The sequence below is a fragment of the Phoenix dactylifera genome, chromosome 7, assembly GCF_051530095.1.
Source record: "Phoenix dactylifera cultivar Ajwa chromosome 7, Ajwa_hap1_PhDact_Kaust_v1.1, whole genome shotgun sequence".
Lineage (NCBI taxonomy): Eukaryota > Viridiplantae > Streptophyta > Magnoliopsida > Arecales > Arecaceae > Phoenix > Phoenix dactylifera.
Window position 1 is genome coordinate 30,559,775 of NC_143196.1, and position 16,890 is coordinate 30,576,664.

The 16,890-nt window shown below is 38.3% G+C and overlaps 1 protein-coding gene across 8 annotated transcripts; it reads right to left on the reverse strand.

Moving 5' to 3' along the window:
* Positions 1-2,622: 2,622 nt before the first annotated feature.
* Positions 2,623-16,683, reverse strand: LOC103702907 (polypyrimidine tract-binding protein homolog 1-like). Of its 8 annotated transcripts, XM_089924430.1 has the most exons (14): positions 16,423-16,648; positions 16,113-16,336; positions 12,764-12,904; positions 12,359-12,448; positions 10,766-10,975; positions 9,782-9,844; positions 9,627-9,700; positions 9,440-9,535; positions 7,189-7,246; positions 7,002-7,106; positions 6,832-6,913; positions 3,620-3,732; positions 2,988-3,397; positions 2,623-2,836 (listed from the first exon to the last, which is right to left on the reverse strand). In XM_089924430.1, the coding sequence occupies exons 2-14, from the start codon at positions 16,296-16,298 to the stop codon at positions 2,812-2,814; spliced, it is 1,653 nt and encodes a 550-aa protein (XP_089780556.1). In that variant the 5' UTR covers positions 16,299-16,336; positions 16,423-16,648; the 3' UTR covers positions 2,623-2,811. The 8 variants fall into 8 exon arrangements, with proteins under 8 accessions (XP_089780556.1, XP_089780557.1, XP_088557743.2 ...); XM_089924431.1 differs by having other exon boundaries at positions 2,623-2,849; positions 16,113-16,648; XM_088701617.2 differs by lacking the exons at positions 12,359-12,448; positions 12,764-12,904.
* Between the last annotated feature and the right edge of the window lie 207 nt (positions 16,684-16,890).

The window sequence follows — 16,890 nt, forward strand, 5'->3', positions numbered from 1 at the left end:
TCCTGTGCGAGGAGACAGCTCTTGATAGGTATCTATCGCTGGTCTGAGCCTTGTCAAGCGTTCAACTCCGTTAAGCCAGCGGCATTAAATGGTGATGTAGTTGTCTCACCGGCTCCATCACCACATTACTGTGACAATTTGACGGAATGTATCCATTCTGACACTGTCGGCATGAAGATCGTAGCGTACCAAGTTGTGAAGGGGGAGGAGTTCATAACACCAGCTAGGTCCAGCGCTGCATATTAATTGCCGAGCATTGGCAGGTCAAATTTGAGACTGGCAGCGAGTCATGCGGCACGCGAAACGTGCGCTTGTACGGTGTTATATCAAGAGCACACGTGGGCGGAGGACCGTCGTCGCCCTTTTGCCTTGGGCAGGCCCCGGAGCAAAGCTTTCGGTGCATGGCTTTTGCCTGAACAAGGACAGCAATGGCGGTCCGAAGTCTGCATGGGAGACGCTAGGACAGGCTCCTCTCTGCCTTCCTTGGCGAGGAAAGAGTGTGTTCACCCGAAGTACCCCACGGCGACTTCATCAAAACTAATTTAAAAAATAATTAGAAAAATAATTTTGATGACAACATGTCCACAGATAAAGACCGAGAAGGCATAGACTTTATGATTAAAGTTCATGGTTCCAAACTGATTACAGCTAAAGACGGCGTGCTTTTGATATAATAGTTATAGAGGCAGAGCTCAGAGCATCATGAGAGGACATCACTTACACAAAATGTATTTTAGAAGCTGGCAACATTTATCTTGAAGAAGATTCAGCTATGATGATTGAGTGAATAAAGAATGAGATCCGATGGAGGATGGACACCTGCTGCTTGGTGACATTCATAGGCTGGTGAAAGATTGTGGCTCTTTTCAAATTGTTCATGTGTATCGAAAAGCGAATAGAGTCGCAAATGGTCACCTCCTTTGTTTGCTGCTCAGTTTTCGGAAGAGATCTTCTGGACATGTTATGTAACTGCCTCTTCATCTTTGCGCCATCTCATTTTCTCTTGATGCTTTCTTTCGTAAATTAAGAGTAGCAGCTTGCTCATTCCCACCCACTCTCTTGAACAACTAATCGTAGTTCCAACTTGGTTTTGCCAAAGCTATAAAACATTCCAGTTCACTGAAGCCACAGATTAAACGATTCGCTTCTATGATAACAGTAGGCAGCTGTTGTAAGTCTTCCAATGATTAATTCCTTCTTAAACTTCGTTTGACGAGTTGGAAATCTATATTGACTGCATCAACCACTATTTACTAGTAACCAGTGATTTTTTGGCTGCATACCGGTAACCAGCGACGAAGTGTTATGTTTGAGAACCGGCCAATTTCGGTTGGATAGGCAGCCGACCAGATTGTATTCTATTATAAAAGAAAAACAAAAAAAAGTTACTTCAGGTGAAATAAAACCATCAAACGGATTTCCATCAAAAAAAAATCCAACAAAAAATTGTACAACAGATCACTCAGATGAAAACGGTGAGAAGAAGGCGAAGATGACTGAAGCACTCGGTTTTGACTAATCTTTTTTTTTTTTTTGGTTCAAAGTCTTGACTGATCTTTGATGACAAAAGATGCCTCTCCATTTGACGACTGTCCCCATCCAGCAGTAATACTATTCTCTCGAAAAAAGCCTCAAATCGCAGTAGATACATTTTTTCACTTTGGAAAAATGGCTTCCCAAATTACTCTTAGTAAGTGAACTTATCAAAACTTATTCAAACTGATTATTAACTTTGTGCTTAGATTTCAAAATAGCAATGATATTTTAGCTATTGTTTATTATTCTTAGTTACGTCTTATTTCTTTTCAAGAAGTATTTCAATAAATTCATATCCACAAGTTTTGTTTTCCCCCGACCTTGGGTAATCCATGGTCTTTCCATCTTTTCGTTAAAAAATTCCACATTTTTTCCAAATTCCAAATCTTTGCCTCACGCCAAATCATTTCCAAACGTCACACTACACACTCGGCAGCTAGGAAACTCCAGCGGTGAGCACGTCAACAATATGCAAGATTTCCTCGGGACCCTCGACGACTAAAATCGCCGGCGAAAATCTGCCTCCCAGGCCCAGCAGCGGATTCCGATATAACACTTTTTAGTGCAGTCACCACATATGCAAGGCTCCGATTGGATATTTACCAAAAAAAAAAGGCTACGATTGGATTAGACAACCCACATAATCTTCGAGATTCAAATCAAAGGGACGGCATAAGGACCCGTTACGGCTGTCTTCCTCCATTCCGGGTCTCTTCCTGATGTCTCTGAGGCAGTTTACAGCTCACAATGGAGATTTAAGTCAATAAATAGGGAGTGCAAACGAGTTCCACGAAACCTGTAGGGTATGGCTCCATTGATTGGTTGAACGCGTCTCTCAGCAATGTCCCGGGCATTTGTTGGAGACCTGCTGTTTCGTCGTCATCAGAGATTCCTACGTCCCAAGAGGTAGCCATGAATCTAGAGACATTCATCTTTCCCCTTTTTCTTTGTTGCAAAATTTCGTGGTCATGCTAGCTAACATAGAGAAAAAATTGCTTCAAGCATTCCAGGATGGAAAAACTTACAGCGTTTCCACCTTCAAATGGCGTTTAGACTGCAGAACATAATGAAGAGATTGGACAAATATGAATGTCAATGCTTCCAAATCACGAATTTATTCAAATATGATCATTATAAAGCCTAGTTCCAACCCTTGTAAGGCCAGAATAAACACTTGATAATGCAATCTGTAACTCGCTATCCCATGCCAACAATGAAAGACTCCACCACATTTTCCAAGAAAAGAAGATAGGATAAATTGGGATAAGGCAACATCTAATAAGGGCAATTTGTTTCCAGGCTACACAAAGCATCTCCGTTCAACACCATCAACATACAGAGAAAAGGGTCATTACAAAGTACCATCAGATCGTTGATAGAATATACTCATTGAATACTTGCAACAACAGATGCGAAGGAAGCAAAAAGAAGTCAGAGGAGATGCAGCTTACGAAGGGTAATACAGAGGCTGCCCAGCTGATGCAGAAGTAGGTGGCCGTGCATTTGGCAGCATACCATACTGAGCCATTGGTTGTGAAGCTTGAAGTGATTCAGCAGGAGCACTAGAGATGGCTGCCGAGGCAGGGTAATGGGAAACAGGGGGCGGTGCAAATGTTTGACCCGGATATGTGCTTGGAGCTGCGACATAGGCCCCTCCCCGCATGCTAGGATCCCAAGTTGGCATTTGCCTATTGGGACCTGGTGCTTGTGCACCAACCGCATACTCGTTACCCGCATACATAGATGCAGACTGGGGATTAGCCTGCCAACCAGCAGCAGCAGTTGGCAAACCGGGAGCTTGAGGTATCGTAAGCATACCTGTGTCTGGAATCGTGTAGTCTCTGCTTCTATCATTATGTGCCTGAAAACACAATGGTGTATGATCAACCACAAGAAGAGCAATATATAAATAAAATAAGGTGTCAAGAAACATACGCAGATGGACAGTCAACAAATGGACATCAAGAACCCAACCGTTTTCTTTTTCCTGATGCCTACCAGAGGTTTCTTCCTCTAAAACCACTTTTTAGCTTGTTTTAACAGTTCTTACTACTTTATGTAACCCAAAAAATCATATTTATACCTTTACATTGAGATCAGTATGACGAGAGTATGACAGATGAAGCTTACAATAACCACCCTCATAGATGCAGTGTCCCTCCAAAGACTCTTTGGCAACTGCTGCGGTTGCTACATCTGAAAGGACAGAGACTCAGAATCATAAGCGTACCATTTACTTGGAAGAATAAGCACACATGACTCTTCTCACCATAATGAAATACTAAACAGTTAAGATTTTTCATTATAAAAAAATTGTTTAAAATAGGAGGGCGCCAATTCACATGTCTGATCACAGGGGTTGGCCATTTTATGGAGAAAGAACTTTCAAGCTGAGGCAATTGCCATGATGCTTTCAGCGTGACATTTAGAATCTCAGCACAAAAAAGAAAATAAAAACACATAACTATGTGGATACAAATTTGAACAATATGAATGCATTAATGGAAATAAAAGACTAAAACACAAAAAATCATAGAATATACTCAGTTTATTCGAAAGTAGTCAAAATTTAGCAGTTATAGATTAAAAACTCCAATTCATTGATCATCGTACAAACCACCTCTTCAATCCCCCAACATTTTTTCCCTGGTCTAGTATCAGTACACCCTTTAAATGATTAGTTGAACTAATGACCACGTTAACTATTTATATGAACATCTGAACAGCTAAACAGATGTAATGGCTTATTTAATCTTGACGCCACCACCATCTGATCAGTCCAATGCATAAATGTGAAAACAGAATTCAGATTCTGGCATGTGATGATAAGATTTGGCTTCAAAGTAAGAATTTAGTAAAAGCATAGGAGTTCCAGAAGGATAAAATGGTAGAATCAATTAATATGTATGTGAAAATCTGGAGGGACTTCGCATGATCTTGTTTGTGTAGGAGGGTCCAGAAAGAGACGGATCAAAAGATGAGACCAGGTACCAAGGATTCCAAAATGCTTGTACAGATGGAGGACAAAGCCCTCGAGTAATAGCAGATACATTCTTAGAACATTTGGCATAGCGTCTCTTAAGCATGTGAACAAGCATGGTACATTTCCACTATAATGGCCAATTCTGAATTGGTTTTGATCGTTTCACCAAAAAAAAAAGAAATGTCGTTATGCATAGTTACACATACATAAATACACTTTATCATCTTATGGAAATCGCAAAGGATTTCAAGCTTATATTAGGCACTTGAGGAGACCTCCAAACCTTTGGATGGAGTCCTTATAGCATGTCAGATGCATCACTAAACATCACCGGACCATCTGGACGGTGTCCTTATAGCATGTCAGATGCATCAACAAACCTCAACGGAGCACAACTTTGGAGTCCCAATGAAGTTACTGAGTCTTCACTACATGTTTTAGTTTATTTTTCTGTTTAGTCCCTTCTTTTAGTTTTAGTGTGAAATAAGTTGTGAATAATTTAGTCAGCATGCTTAAGAAGCACAAGGGAAATTTGAGCATTAGAAAAGGAATAGCCCTTCATATGGGTTGGCTTGTTCCCCTATTTCCATTTTATATCATGTGCATACTTTCCTCTCAATGAAGCTATGTTCTTTTCCGTGTGTAGTTGTGTGTTTGAGTGTAGTTGTGTGTGAAACGTGGATGCAGGTGTGAAGCCCTGGGAGTTAGTCCCCAGCCACCAATGTGAGATCGGAGACCATAGCTTTCTTCATGTAGCTTTTCATTGCATTCTTGTTATTGTTTTCAGTTGTCCTTGTTTTCAGCAGCCTCATCCATCGAAAACAGGCTTTATTGGAGTACCTGCCTGGCTGGAACCAGTCTCTACAGGGTCTGGCCAGGTCTGCTGTTCCAAAGGACCTCCTTGTTCCTTTCTTGAAGCCTTAAAAGTTCCTTTATTCCTCCGCTGAACCTCCAGAAGTGCAACCAAATGGTGATGCAAATTTATCACCTTGTGATCCTTTTGATTGCATTAAGCTACGCAATTTTCTGATCTGCTTTGTTCTGATAACTTTGAAATTAATCTTTGAGATTCTTATTCATATTAACCCTAAATTAGTTCCTGAAAGTCCTTGTTGTAAGCAACACCCTCAACACAAGGGAAGCATTCAGCTGCAGGGCAGCCATACATGCTCCAACAGCAAGGAACAGGAACAAGCTTGGACCATTGCGATAGTTGTTATCAGCTCACGCTGAAAGAATGGACAACAATCATCATAAATTACTGTAATTAATGAAAATTTACATTATATTTGTTCATGGACTGTGTTTAGTTGTCTACTAACCATCATCTGATGTTTATTTTCAGCAACCTGTATACATGGCATGACTTTCATAAATCCTCTTTGCATCTAAATTAACTTCTAGTTTATGTACTGGGAATAGGAGTCCCTGAATTTAACTTCCAGATCACTAAATTAACTATCATATTGGAATCAGTTTCACATCATTATAAAAGCTTGGATTTCATTGAAAGTGTGTGACATTGCATATCAGGTTCCGAAGGGTTGTCCTGCATTAACAACCCTTCTTTTTTTTCAAAATTTTGGCTAAAGTAAAATCCCTTTCCATTCTTCACCTTGTTATCCGTAGCAAACAAATGTTTCTATGTCATGGATTTCTCGAAACCCAGAATGGCAGCATGCTTTAACAAGTAAGCACATATCAGCCCCTCATTTCTTGGAAACTTAAAGAAAGAGAAATTTGTCACAGATAGCAAGATTTTAAAGAATGTGTAACATCCTGGGGCAAATAAACCAATCACACAACCCAAATGCCGCTTTTTTTTCCCAAAAGAGAACAGTTAAAATTTAACGGTGAAAAACTTCTGAGAAAGGCTAATAAGATGTTATTCAGACTCTAAACAAACATAAAGAGTTTTAGACCAAACAAATAGACAAAGGAATATCATGCAAACATTACATGTCTTACCATGGCTTGAAAAAACAGACCAACAGAAGCATGACTCAACAAAATTTACCCATACAAGTATATCAGCATATCAGAATCATCTGTTATCATGCATGCGTGCATGCCTTCCTGCAAGCATGAGCATGAGCACATGCATGTCCAATTACAACCACACACAGTTATTAGCTCATACCTTACTACAGCATGTGCTTAATATCAGTTTAATTATCAAGTAGAAACCTCAAAAAAAAAAAAAAAAACTATCATAAGGAACATGCTTCTCGTCCTACAGAAGCCTAGTATCTGCAATTATTGTATGAAATTGATACCAGATATATTAAATACTATGCAAATAACATCCCTACCAGGATATTGAATTAAAGCCTGCATTCCACCATTCTTCTCAAAAATTGCAATTTTCTGCACGGTACCAAATGTCGAGAACACCTGAAAAAGAAGTGTCAAATTTATTATTTGTCTGTACTTCGATATAGAACTGAAAATTCATATTTAAAAAATATATTAAACATCTTACCTTATGAAGAACATCAACCGTCACTGCATATTGCATATTCTCAATAGAAGCTAAAAGTACATTACTCTCAGGCTCCTTTTTCCTTCCATCTGGACCCAATGTAGGCTGCAAATAACTACTCATGAGTAGACCACAAAAATTAAACAAAGGAAAATGTGGCGAAATCATTCTAATATATAGAAGTCACCTGTAAAGTTCCCTCAATCGCTGAGGGGTTTACAGGAAGATAAGGGTTTGTGTAATCCCTGCACAATCAGCCAAAAACTTAGGACAATCTAACCAGCTAACAATTTAAATGGCAGTGCTAGTTTGAAACAAAACTAAACACATGCAAATGCAGAAAATAGAACAGTTAAGAAAGTAAAATGTTAATGTAAAAAAGAAGGCAGAGGATGTGTAACAGTATAGTGCATTATAAGCCAATATAATCACCATATGCAACATAAAATAGTGATATAACTTTTATACAGGTGGTTCATTTAAAATCCCTTCTTTTTCATTGTTCCCTTCGAGGCCAAGGCATCAGTAAATGTAAGATTATTGAGATGCTATTGCAACATCCATCTCCGAAATCTTCCATTCTTCCTGATCCTTCGACACAAAACCCAATTCCTTCCGCACAACAGGTCTCCTCTGGTATTTACAAGCACATAGCATCACAACCAGCATCATCATTTGAAACTCCAGAAGCATCATTTATATAAAAGAAAAAAAAATAGATCTGGCCATAAAAGGATTATTATTGCTCAAAAACATGGTCTGCACCACTTCATTAGCAGCAAATTACAAGATCCATATACATTCAACTTGCCAAAGGTGAAATTTCCATCACTAACATGACTTCCATGCTTTTAAGAAGTGAGATCTATTTTATGCTTCATACCCGTTGTTCCTTCAGTTTTCCTTGACTTTACCACCACCATTCAGAAACATGTTTAAGATATAAAGAGGACAGGAAGGCTTTAGCATTTAGAAATCCCCCGGAAAACTTATATAAACAAAAACATTTTATGTATCCAAAGTCGTATTTTTTCCCGCACATCATGGCCCCACCAGTAATATATGCTAGGCTTGTAATTGGTGAGATCAAACTTGAAAGACTTGTTACATGAAAGCTGATTTGCATAGGTGACTTCATCATGTAAGAAGATGAGGGTAAGTAGATCACATCTGTCTACTTAAAATGTATTATACAAGTTCTATAGGTCATGCCTCCCAATATCAGAAAGTCCAAAAGCTGTGGGCATAGAAAAAGAAATTAAAAGCCATAACATGCACCAAGTATATGAAGGGTGCTGCCTAAAGGTCCCTCAGTCTACATGCCTAAATGAGCCATATGTTCACATTCAAAAAGAGATTTCTTTTTTTGTTTGTTGTGTGTGTGGTTGTTGTGTTTTTCGTGTGTGTGTGTGTGTGTTTTTTTTTTTTGGGGGGGGGGGGGGGGGGGGGGGGGCGCTTCTAGCCTACATATTAAAGATTGTCAATCATTCCTCAAAAATACTCATTGGCCCCAGCCTTCTAACATTAAAACTAATATTCTTTGATGACTCAATGGGCAGGTATTTGCTACAACTCTCGTCAGAAATCTATAAAGATCTAAAAGAGCCAATGTCATAGAGTTCAATCAAGTAGCAGTTGACATGAATCTCATGTAGCACAATTGACGCAACTGCATAGATATCCTTAAGATCTTTCGCATTGTAACCATGCGCTTAGGTATTACCAAATTAGCAAGGTTAAAGTGTACAATGGTATATGAGTACATTACTGAAACACTTGACTGATAATTAATAATTACAGAGGCTGCACCGTACTGCAAAATCAAGATGGAAGGAGGTGGGGTGTCCATATTCTAGACTTGGCCTGTTTGTACAATAAGGCCAATGTCAAAGTAACAAGGTTGTAGCAGCATTTGTAAGCACCGCACAGTCTGAACATAAATTAAGTTTTGTCCCAAGAAAAACACAGACACATATAACACAAGTAATTAAACAGAGAATGGTGATTTATCAATCAACATGAAACAGAATTTTTCCTTATAATTATTTATAACTACAAAATCATATTACATGTTTAATTATGGAAACACAAGTCGCACCATATGCACAATCTGGATGGAAGCAGGTGGGCTGCTGATATTCGAAAGGCTGTTGACATTCAAAAAGTTACACCCAACTGTGCAATAAGGCAATCTGAAAGTGACCAGGTTGTAGCAATAGTTGTATGCACAGAACTGTCTGAACATAATTTAATATATTTCTCAAAGCAGATCTAAAATGTTTCATTTATAGTTTCCAGCTAAATATGCTCTGTAATAATGCCTAGAACATGTTATGCAACAGTTCCTTGCAGGGACACATCACCTTCATGCTTGTGAGACAAGGAGAATTACAAAAAGAAAAATGACAAGCATTGATAGATTGGTTGCACTGATTTACCTGCTACGATGTGATTGGAACTTGATATTCAAATCTGTGTGTGCAGAAAATGAGATACGCAAGTGGCAAGAGGTAACATGCTCCGGAAGTAAGTATCTGGAAATATCAAGTTCAATCAGTATGTTTTTCGAGAAAGAAAATCGAATTTTGCAAAGATTTATATTTTAAATGGAAAATAAAGTGGAACCTTGGAATACTTCTTCCATCCAAGGCATTTCTTGCATTTGAAGCAGTTTCTGCATCACTGTACTGAATTAATGCCTGCGAAAAGTTCAAATATCAATGTAAGTGACCGCCTTTAGATCATATAAAAATAGTCTCCCCAGACAGCAATGTTTTTACCTGAAAACCAGCAGCCTTTTCAAAGGTAGCAATTTTGTGCACAAATCCAAAGGCAGAGAACACCTGAGATAAAGGTGGAATATGATTATTGCACAAAATATTTTTACAAAAATAACAACCCCCCCCCCCCCTCTCTCTTCTTCCTCCTCTCCCCAAAACAGAAAACTATTAATTGATCACATTTGAATAGCAGAGGGGAACCTGTAGGCAGAGCATCGCATTCATCAAAACTTCATAAGCATCATAGATACTGTGATCTATATTTAAAAGGATGGACATGATGCATGAGATATTTATTTTTGACACCTCCTCAAAATAAAAATTAAATGAGGAAAAAGATGGATCCCCACAATGAATATGCCTTTAAAGAGGGATATAGCCAAATCATGTTGGCCACCAGAAATTTAACCTGTACATTAAGTACTTCAGTTGCAAAGAAAAGAATCACAAAAAAACGTTTGACAAGTTACTGTCAAGCACAAAAAACTTGCAAGCCCACTGCACCATGTATTAAAAAAAAATTAAAATTATAACATTTATGAGCACTGTTAGATTCCTAGGTATTGAAAATTTGACTACAAAAACAGTCCATTCAGATCAACTTTGCCATAAAACTCCAATGAGGCATTATGATCAAGTACAGTTAGAGAGTACCATTCTGTCAAGTTTAGGTTCAAAAAGCTCTAAATGGATTGATCAAAAGAAAGAGATAGCAAGAAACGTTGTGTCACTCCCAATGCAGTAGGTTGACAACGAGGACATCTTCTTGTTAACATGGACCTGCTGATCCATGTAGAGAACATTACTAGAAGCCATAAAGATAAAGCAAGACCATCTCAGTTTCAAAAAATATATTTGACAAATTTCCACAAATTTTACTCGTTAATACAGTCCAATCAACCATAAGTGCACTTCTTAAAGATGATGACCATAATAGCCAAATGGGTCCCTTTATAGAGAAGAATCTTGGCAGATAGGACTTACCAAATGAATGACATCTATGCTAACATCGCCAGCTTCAACACCTTCAATAGTGACAAGCAAGACATTCCCAGCAACATCTCCAGAGCTCTTATTATTTGTAATTTCCTGCCTATTTGAATACTGGATATAAACAGTTTTACCACGAACTTGTGCAGGCTCAGATGAAGAAGCATAATATGAAACCATCGAAATTGCTTGATTAAGATCTGCCTGAGAGAGGGGAAAAGTTACTAAATGTAAATAAAGGTGAAGATCATGAGATTTTGAGTGAGAAATACAAAATAAAAGTTGAATTATAGAAAATAGTGAATTATGCATTATCTGAATGCAAAAGGCTTCATAAATAACAATATAAAGAGCTAAACTTCAAAACAACCTCAACGATATAGGGGTACAAGCTAGGAAGAGGAGGAAAACCATGAACAAGAACAAAAAGGAAAAGCAATAATTTATGATGTTACAGCAACCAATATAGAAAGGAATTAAAATGAAATTACAATCTGACAGCGAAAACACAGAAAATATATTTCCTCGCTTTGTCAGCTTTGTGCCTAGTGCAAAGTGAAATAAAAAGTTTAAGAAATGTTTGCATAAATATAAACTATACAGGTCTAAACATACATTAAAAAAGAAAACCAAAATTATAACTACGAATATCCAGGGAAGTATCCTGAGGTGGGTTCCCAGTATGATTGTATATTTGATAGATGACATGAACACCCCCCTTTTTACCTTTCGTCCTGCATTTAAGGCCTCCTAGCATCTGGGCTCACCTAAACATTTTATAATATTTTTCAAATTATAGCAGCACAAGTAAATTTAATAATTTGTCTGTAACAACTTATTTCCTCAAAAGTAATTTAGAAATAAAGAATTATGCGTGCAGTGTTTCTGTTTAGTGCACAGAGTTAGATTTTTCCATTTAAGAACTACGATTCAAATAAAGCCAGTCATATCAAACTAGATCCTAGTACGCAATAACTGACAAAAAATATAAGTTTTTACTCTTTTCATTTCAAATTTCTTGCATATGATCATGCTTATAAGCATAGCACGCTCGTGAAAGGTTTCTCACATAAGCATATTTCTCCCTCAAACATTTCCTTTAAGCTAATGCTAGGGAAAAAATTGAAAATCTTCTGGAAGATTACTTTTTTGAACCTTATAAAAGATCATATTTTGACCAAATATTTATTTGAGACTGACAATGCTGCCTGACAAGGTCCAGCAAAGATCCATTAATTTTACTATATGCCCTAGCATGTGGCTAGCACAACATGGTACCATATAATAACATTAACTTACCAAGCCAGCAAGTGATTAGAACAAGCACAGGCAAAGAACATGGTTCTCTAATCCTTGCCCATGGTGGAGAATGGAGATCGATCACTACCTCTTTAGTAATGGTTCAAATTTTTAATTTGTGGAGGTCACTTAACAACACAAACTTTAATAAATATTTAGCTCTGAATATCCAACCCTCATCAAATGTCAATTTTTGACTAGCTCCCAAAATACAAAATGCAAAATTATCTATAGTAAGATTCACCATACTAGTGTATACCGCCCCATATCAGGTGTACTATGCCATACCAGCACTGAACCAAGACTCGGTACATGCGCTCGAGGGGGGGGGGGGGGGTCCTTGTGTCTCAGTATGTCGAACCAACCCCTGCACCGACACTACATCAGCATTGTATCAGTAACAAGATTGTGAACCTTGATCTACAGAGGAACAAATAAAAACTATATTAAAAATCATTGCTAAACCATAGATTATGGGCTTTTGGGAACCTCAAAATCTTGAGGTCTAGTCCTAATTATAAACAATCGAGCAGTTATGGCTCAAATTTTACAAAAGAAAGACTCTAAAACCAGCTTAATGCAGAAAACCTGCATCAATGGTAAAAATAAATCATTATTTTTGGTAATTTGGGCAGCTCTTCTATAAAAAAGGCCATACTAGTTTACATGATCTGGAGCAACTGGAAAGCTCACCACTACACCTATTAGTGCTGATTTTAGATTCAAATTCTTTGTCGGTTGACTACAGCGAGGGCCTCTTCTGATGCTCTCTTGAAAGAATACTCCATATTCAATGTATTGCACTGCTAATCTAGTCAGCCTCAAGCACGCCCACTGTGCAAGTCTCATCAGCAATCATAGTACCCTTGTTAAAACTAAAAGACTGAAATCACTGGAATTAAACAGCATATTTAAGAAAATGAAAAAAATAAATGACTCAATCATGAATAAAAATGTAAACCTAGTAACACGCACAAGATCTATTTATTATTATCAGACAAGACAAGAAGCAGATTAGCAGAATGTCATGCATCTCAGTCATATCTATCTTTGTTAACCTTATGCCTATCATAAACAAGGCAATTATCGAGCTTCTGCATTTATCACATATCAATAGATCACACCTTCATGCCCCAAGATGCTAAGAAAGACAACAAAAATTAATGACCACAGTGCATGTTCATATTATAAACTTGAAAAACCTTGAGGTTCTCTTCCAAACTTACCTAATCCAGCTTACATCAGTTTTCAAATCTAAGAATATTTTTAAATCCAGATTTTTTGGCAAAAGAGTAGAACTCGTGCACCCCATGACCAATGAAAACATTCAACTCTGAGCTTTATAATTCATTTGGAGTAAAACAAAAAAAATTCCATAATTTCAATGAGGTATGCATAAAACTAAATGAAAAAGAAAAGATTTTACAAAAACTATGAAAATCAAACTAAGATTTAACACAAAGCCCTAAACTAGAACTTCTTTAATCTAGTTAGATTCTTATACTCTGAACTTATATTGAAGAAAAAGAATTGCAAGTACAAGATTATTATTGTCATGGGGCAGATCACATGTTTCTCATTCTCTTTCTCCCCATATAAATACCCTCCCACTCCACTTTTGCCCTGAATTTATTTCTTAACCTATCCAAAGACATTCTATGATACCCCCTTAACTAATTTATCTAGCTTGCTTCCTTAATAGCAATTGGAATCTTGATTTCATTGTCATCTCTCCGGCCCCAACTGACCACCTCGCATCCTCCCACCTGTAACCACAACCCCACATTTAGTCAGATTATCGCTCCTTCAGTCTTTTCCTTATAATCCCAGTCTATAACAAATGCCTGCTAAATTGCATCCTAGTGGCATGACAGTCAACAGATGACTGCTTCATTGCATCCTAGTGGCATGACAGTTAATGGATGACTGCTTCATTGCATGCACACGTGCACCCACGCATGCACACGCGCCCACGCGCGAGCGTGCGCGTGCATGTGTGGGCGCGCATGTGTGTGCGTGCGCATGGGTGTGTGTGGGTGTGTTTGCGTGTGGGCATGCGCGTGTGTGGGTGTGTTTGCGTGTGGGCATGTGCGCGTGTGCGGGTGTGTTTGCGTGTGTATATGTATATATGTATGTATATACATATATATATATATATACATATATATATATATTTATACATATATATATATATACATATATATATATACACATATATATATATAGCTGGACTTAGCTACACTGGAGTAGATCTTCACTCAGATCTGATCAGGTCTACATTGCACATTGAGGATCCCACATAGATGATCCAAGCCATTGGATGTAATCTGCTACTTCTAAACTACTTACACACCAAAAATTATGTAACTTAAAGCTCAACTTATGCATCAAGTGATCAAAAAACATAATTTAATTTTATTTAGACTGACCAAATTTTTGACTATTTATAGAGGGCTCTAAATCACACAATCTTTGGTATGTAAGTAATTTAGAGATATTAGATTGCATCCAATGGCTCGGATCATCAATGTGAGACCTCCATTGCCTAATGCAGCTCTGACCAGATTGGAGTGGAGATCCACTCAAGTGAAGCCAAGTCTCTATCTCTGTATATACACACGCACGCATATATATATATGTATGTATGTATGTATTACTTTCAGATTTCATATTCATTATCTAGTCCACTTTTTATAACTTTGTCATGCATTGCACATGTAGTTGTCCTATCCAAAACAAATCTATATAAATATTGCTAAAGCAACCCACTATTTTTGGCTGCAAAATTAGCAGGTCTCTCCTTTTTCTCTGCAAAAGCAAAAAGGAGAATTTTTCTAGTTTCAACACCCAAACTCTACACCTCTTCCCATGTTAGGCTATGCCTCATCTTTTTGATTGGGTATTTTAAGATTTAGATCGATAGTGATTTTTTCTAAAAACAAGTATAGATTAACTCTCTCGATAGCCAAAACTTGGGAGAAAGGCCAGACACACTTTTTTGCAGTCTCATGATTAACCAAGGAGGCAAAGTAGCGACCCTCTATTTGAACCACATTAGCATATAAAACTTTCTTTAGTTCTGATCTCTATCCAACTCTCAGTACCTTGCTCAAACCTTTTTGCTTGATGCTCCTCTCTTTTCTTCTAAATGTAACCTCAGAAATATTGAAAAATTAAGATCGATTAATGCAAAAGAGTAGGACTCAAACAAGCTGAGCTGAGTCAAGTAGTAGGTTGCTCATGTTTGGCTTGCTATATAAAAGGGTAATCAGCGTCAAGCCAAGCTTGATGACCCTTGCTCAAGCTCGGTTCATTTAACATTTGAACCAAAGATTAAACAAGCTTTTTATTATTATTATTGAGGCAGAGCCCCTGTTCACTTTGCTAGCCTAATGTGTTCAAGTTCAACTTGGCTATGAACCTATCTTTAAAAAATGTTTGAGCTCCATTCATTTTCTAGCTGAACTGAGCTCCAATGAGCCTATTATCAGGCCTAGCCCCAGCAACTTGATTTGTCTGCAGCCCTACAAAAAAGTAAACCTTCTTGGCAGCTTAGCAAGCAAAAAAATGTAAGTACAATGATTCTCTCTCTCTCTCTCTCTCTCTCTCTCTCTCTCTCTCTCTCTCTCAAAGCCAATAAATACAAGACGACCACCTAATCTTCCACTAGACTATCATAAAGCAGCACATTTATATTTATCAATCATCACACCATTGCCTACAGCAATACCAATAAAACATGGAATTTATATCTAAAGCTAATTGACTTCATTCCTGAAATATCCACCCTCACGAAAAACACCGATTCTTGATTTTCATGTTTCGCTGATCCCATCCAATGGGCTTACCGATGTTATGTCATCAAAGGCTACAGACAAAAACTATGGCCATCATGCAAATCCCTGATACCCCGATACAATCAGAGACATCAGATAAAATGTACAACCTAAAGAAGAATTCACGATACAAATCCAATTGGATCTTTGCATGGATAGCTCATAAAAAAGAAGCATATCTTTTCTTTTTTTGAGGAAATACTTACAAACTCGACAAAAGCCTGGTTTCGGTTGGCACCGACGTTGCTTTTGGTGTTGATGATCTTGCCGAAGGGGTTGCAGAGCTCGACGAGCTCCTCCTCCGTGCACTCCCACGGCAGGTTGCGGAGGTGGAGCACCTTGGACGGCGTCTGCGTGTACCGGAACTGCGGCTGCCCCGAGGACGAAGACATCTCCCCCTAGCTCCCGATACCTGGATCACCTTCCGCGGCTATGACGGACGAAGGAGAGAAAACAAGATAACGGCGTAAGATTTAGGGTTAGGGCTTGGAAAAAAAAAACTTTCCGAAACCCCACCTCCTCCTTCGGCTGCGATGAAAAAAGCGAGCCAAGGGCGGGAGGAGAAGAACTCTTGTTCTCTGTCGATGAAATTCTAGGGTTATGATTTCCGAGGGAAAAGAAATCTGGGGGCTTTGGAGCTTGGGGAGATGGGATTCGGATTAATTTTTTTCCTCGGAGGTTTCTTTGGCTGGGGTTTGAGAAGAGGATTGCCGTGCGACGGGGAGATCCAGCGGCTTCCTTTATGAAGGAGCAAGAACGAGATGAACGGTGGTTCGTACCACATCAAGACGTGATCTTGACCGTTGATGTTGGTTAAGATGGCTAACCCGATAACCGAGATCGAAGGTTAGCAAGAATTCGCCCGACCTGAAACCAGCCCGAACCAAACCTTTCCGTATTAATTTTGTTCGGGGTTTTTCCAAGCATGGGTCGAATGTTTTTCGCCACAAGCAAACCTTAAAACAAAAATAAATAAAATAAATA

Excerpts from the sequence above, each read along its gene's own strand:
- LOC103702907 (XM_089924430.1), bottom strand. The coding sequence starts at position 16,298 with ATGTCTTCGTCCTCGGGGCAGCCGCAGTTCCGGTACACGCAGACGCCG. Across the intron at positions 6,914-7,001 it reads CGGTTGATGTTCTTCATAAG|GTGTTCTCGACATTTGGTAC; the intron begins GTAAGATGTTTA and ends CTTCTTTTTCAG. Across the intron at positions 2,837-2,987 it reads CAGCCTCTGTATTACCCTTC|CCTGGAAACAAATTGCCCTT; the intron begins GTAAGCTGCATC and ends TGCTTTGTGTAG.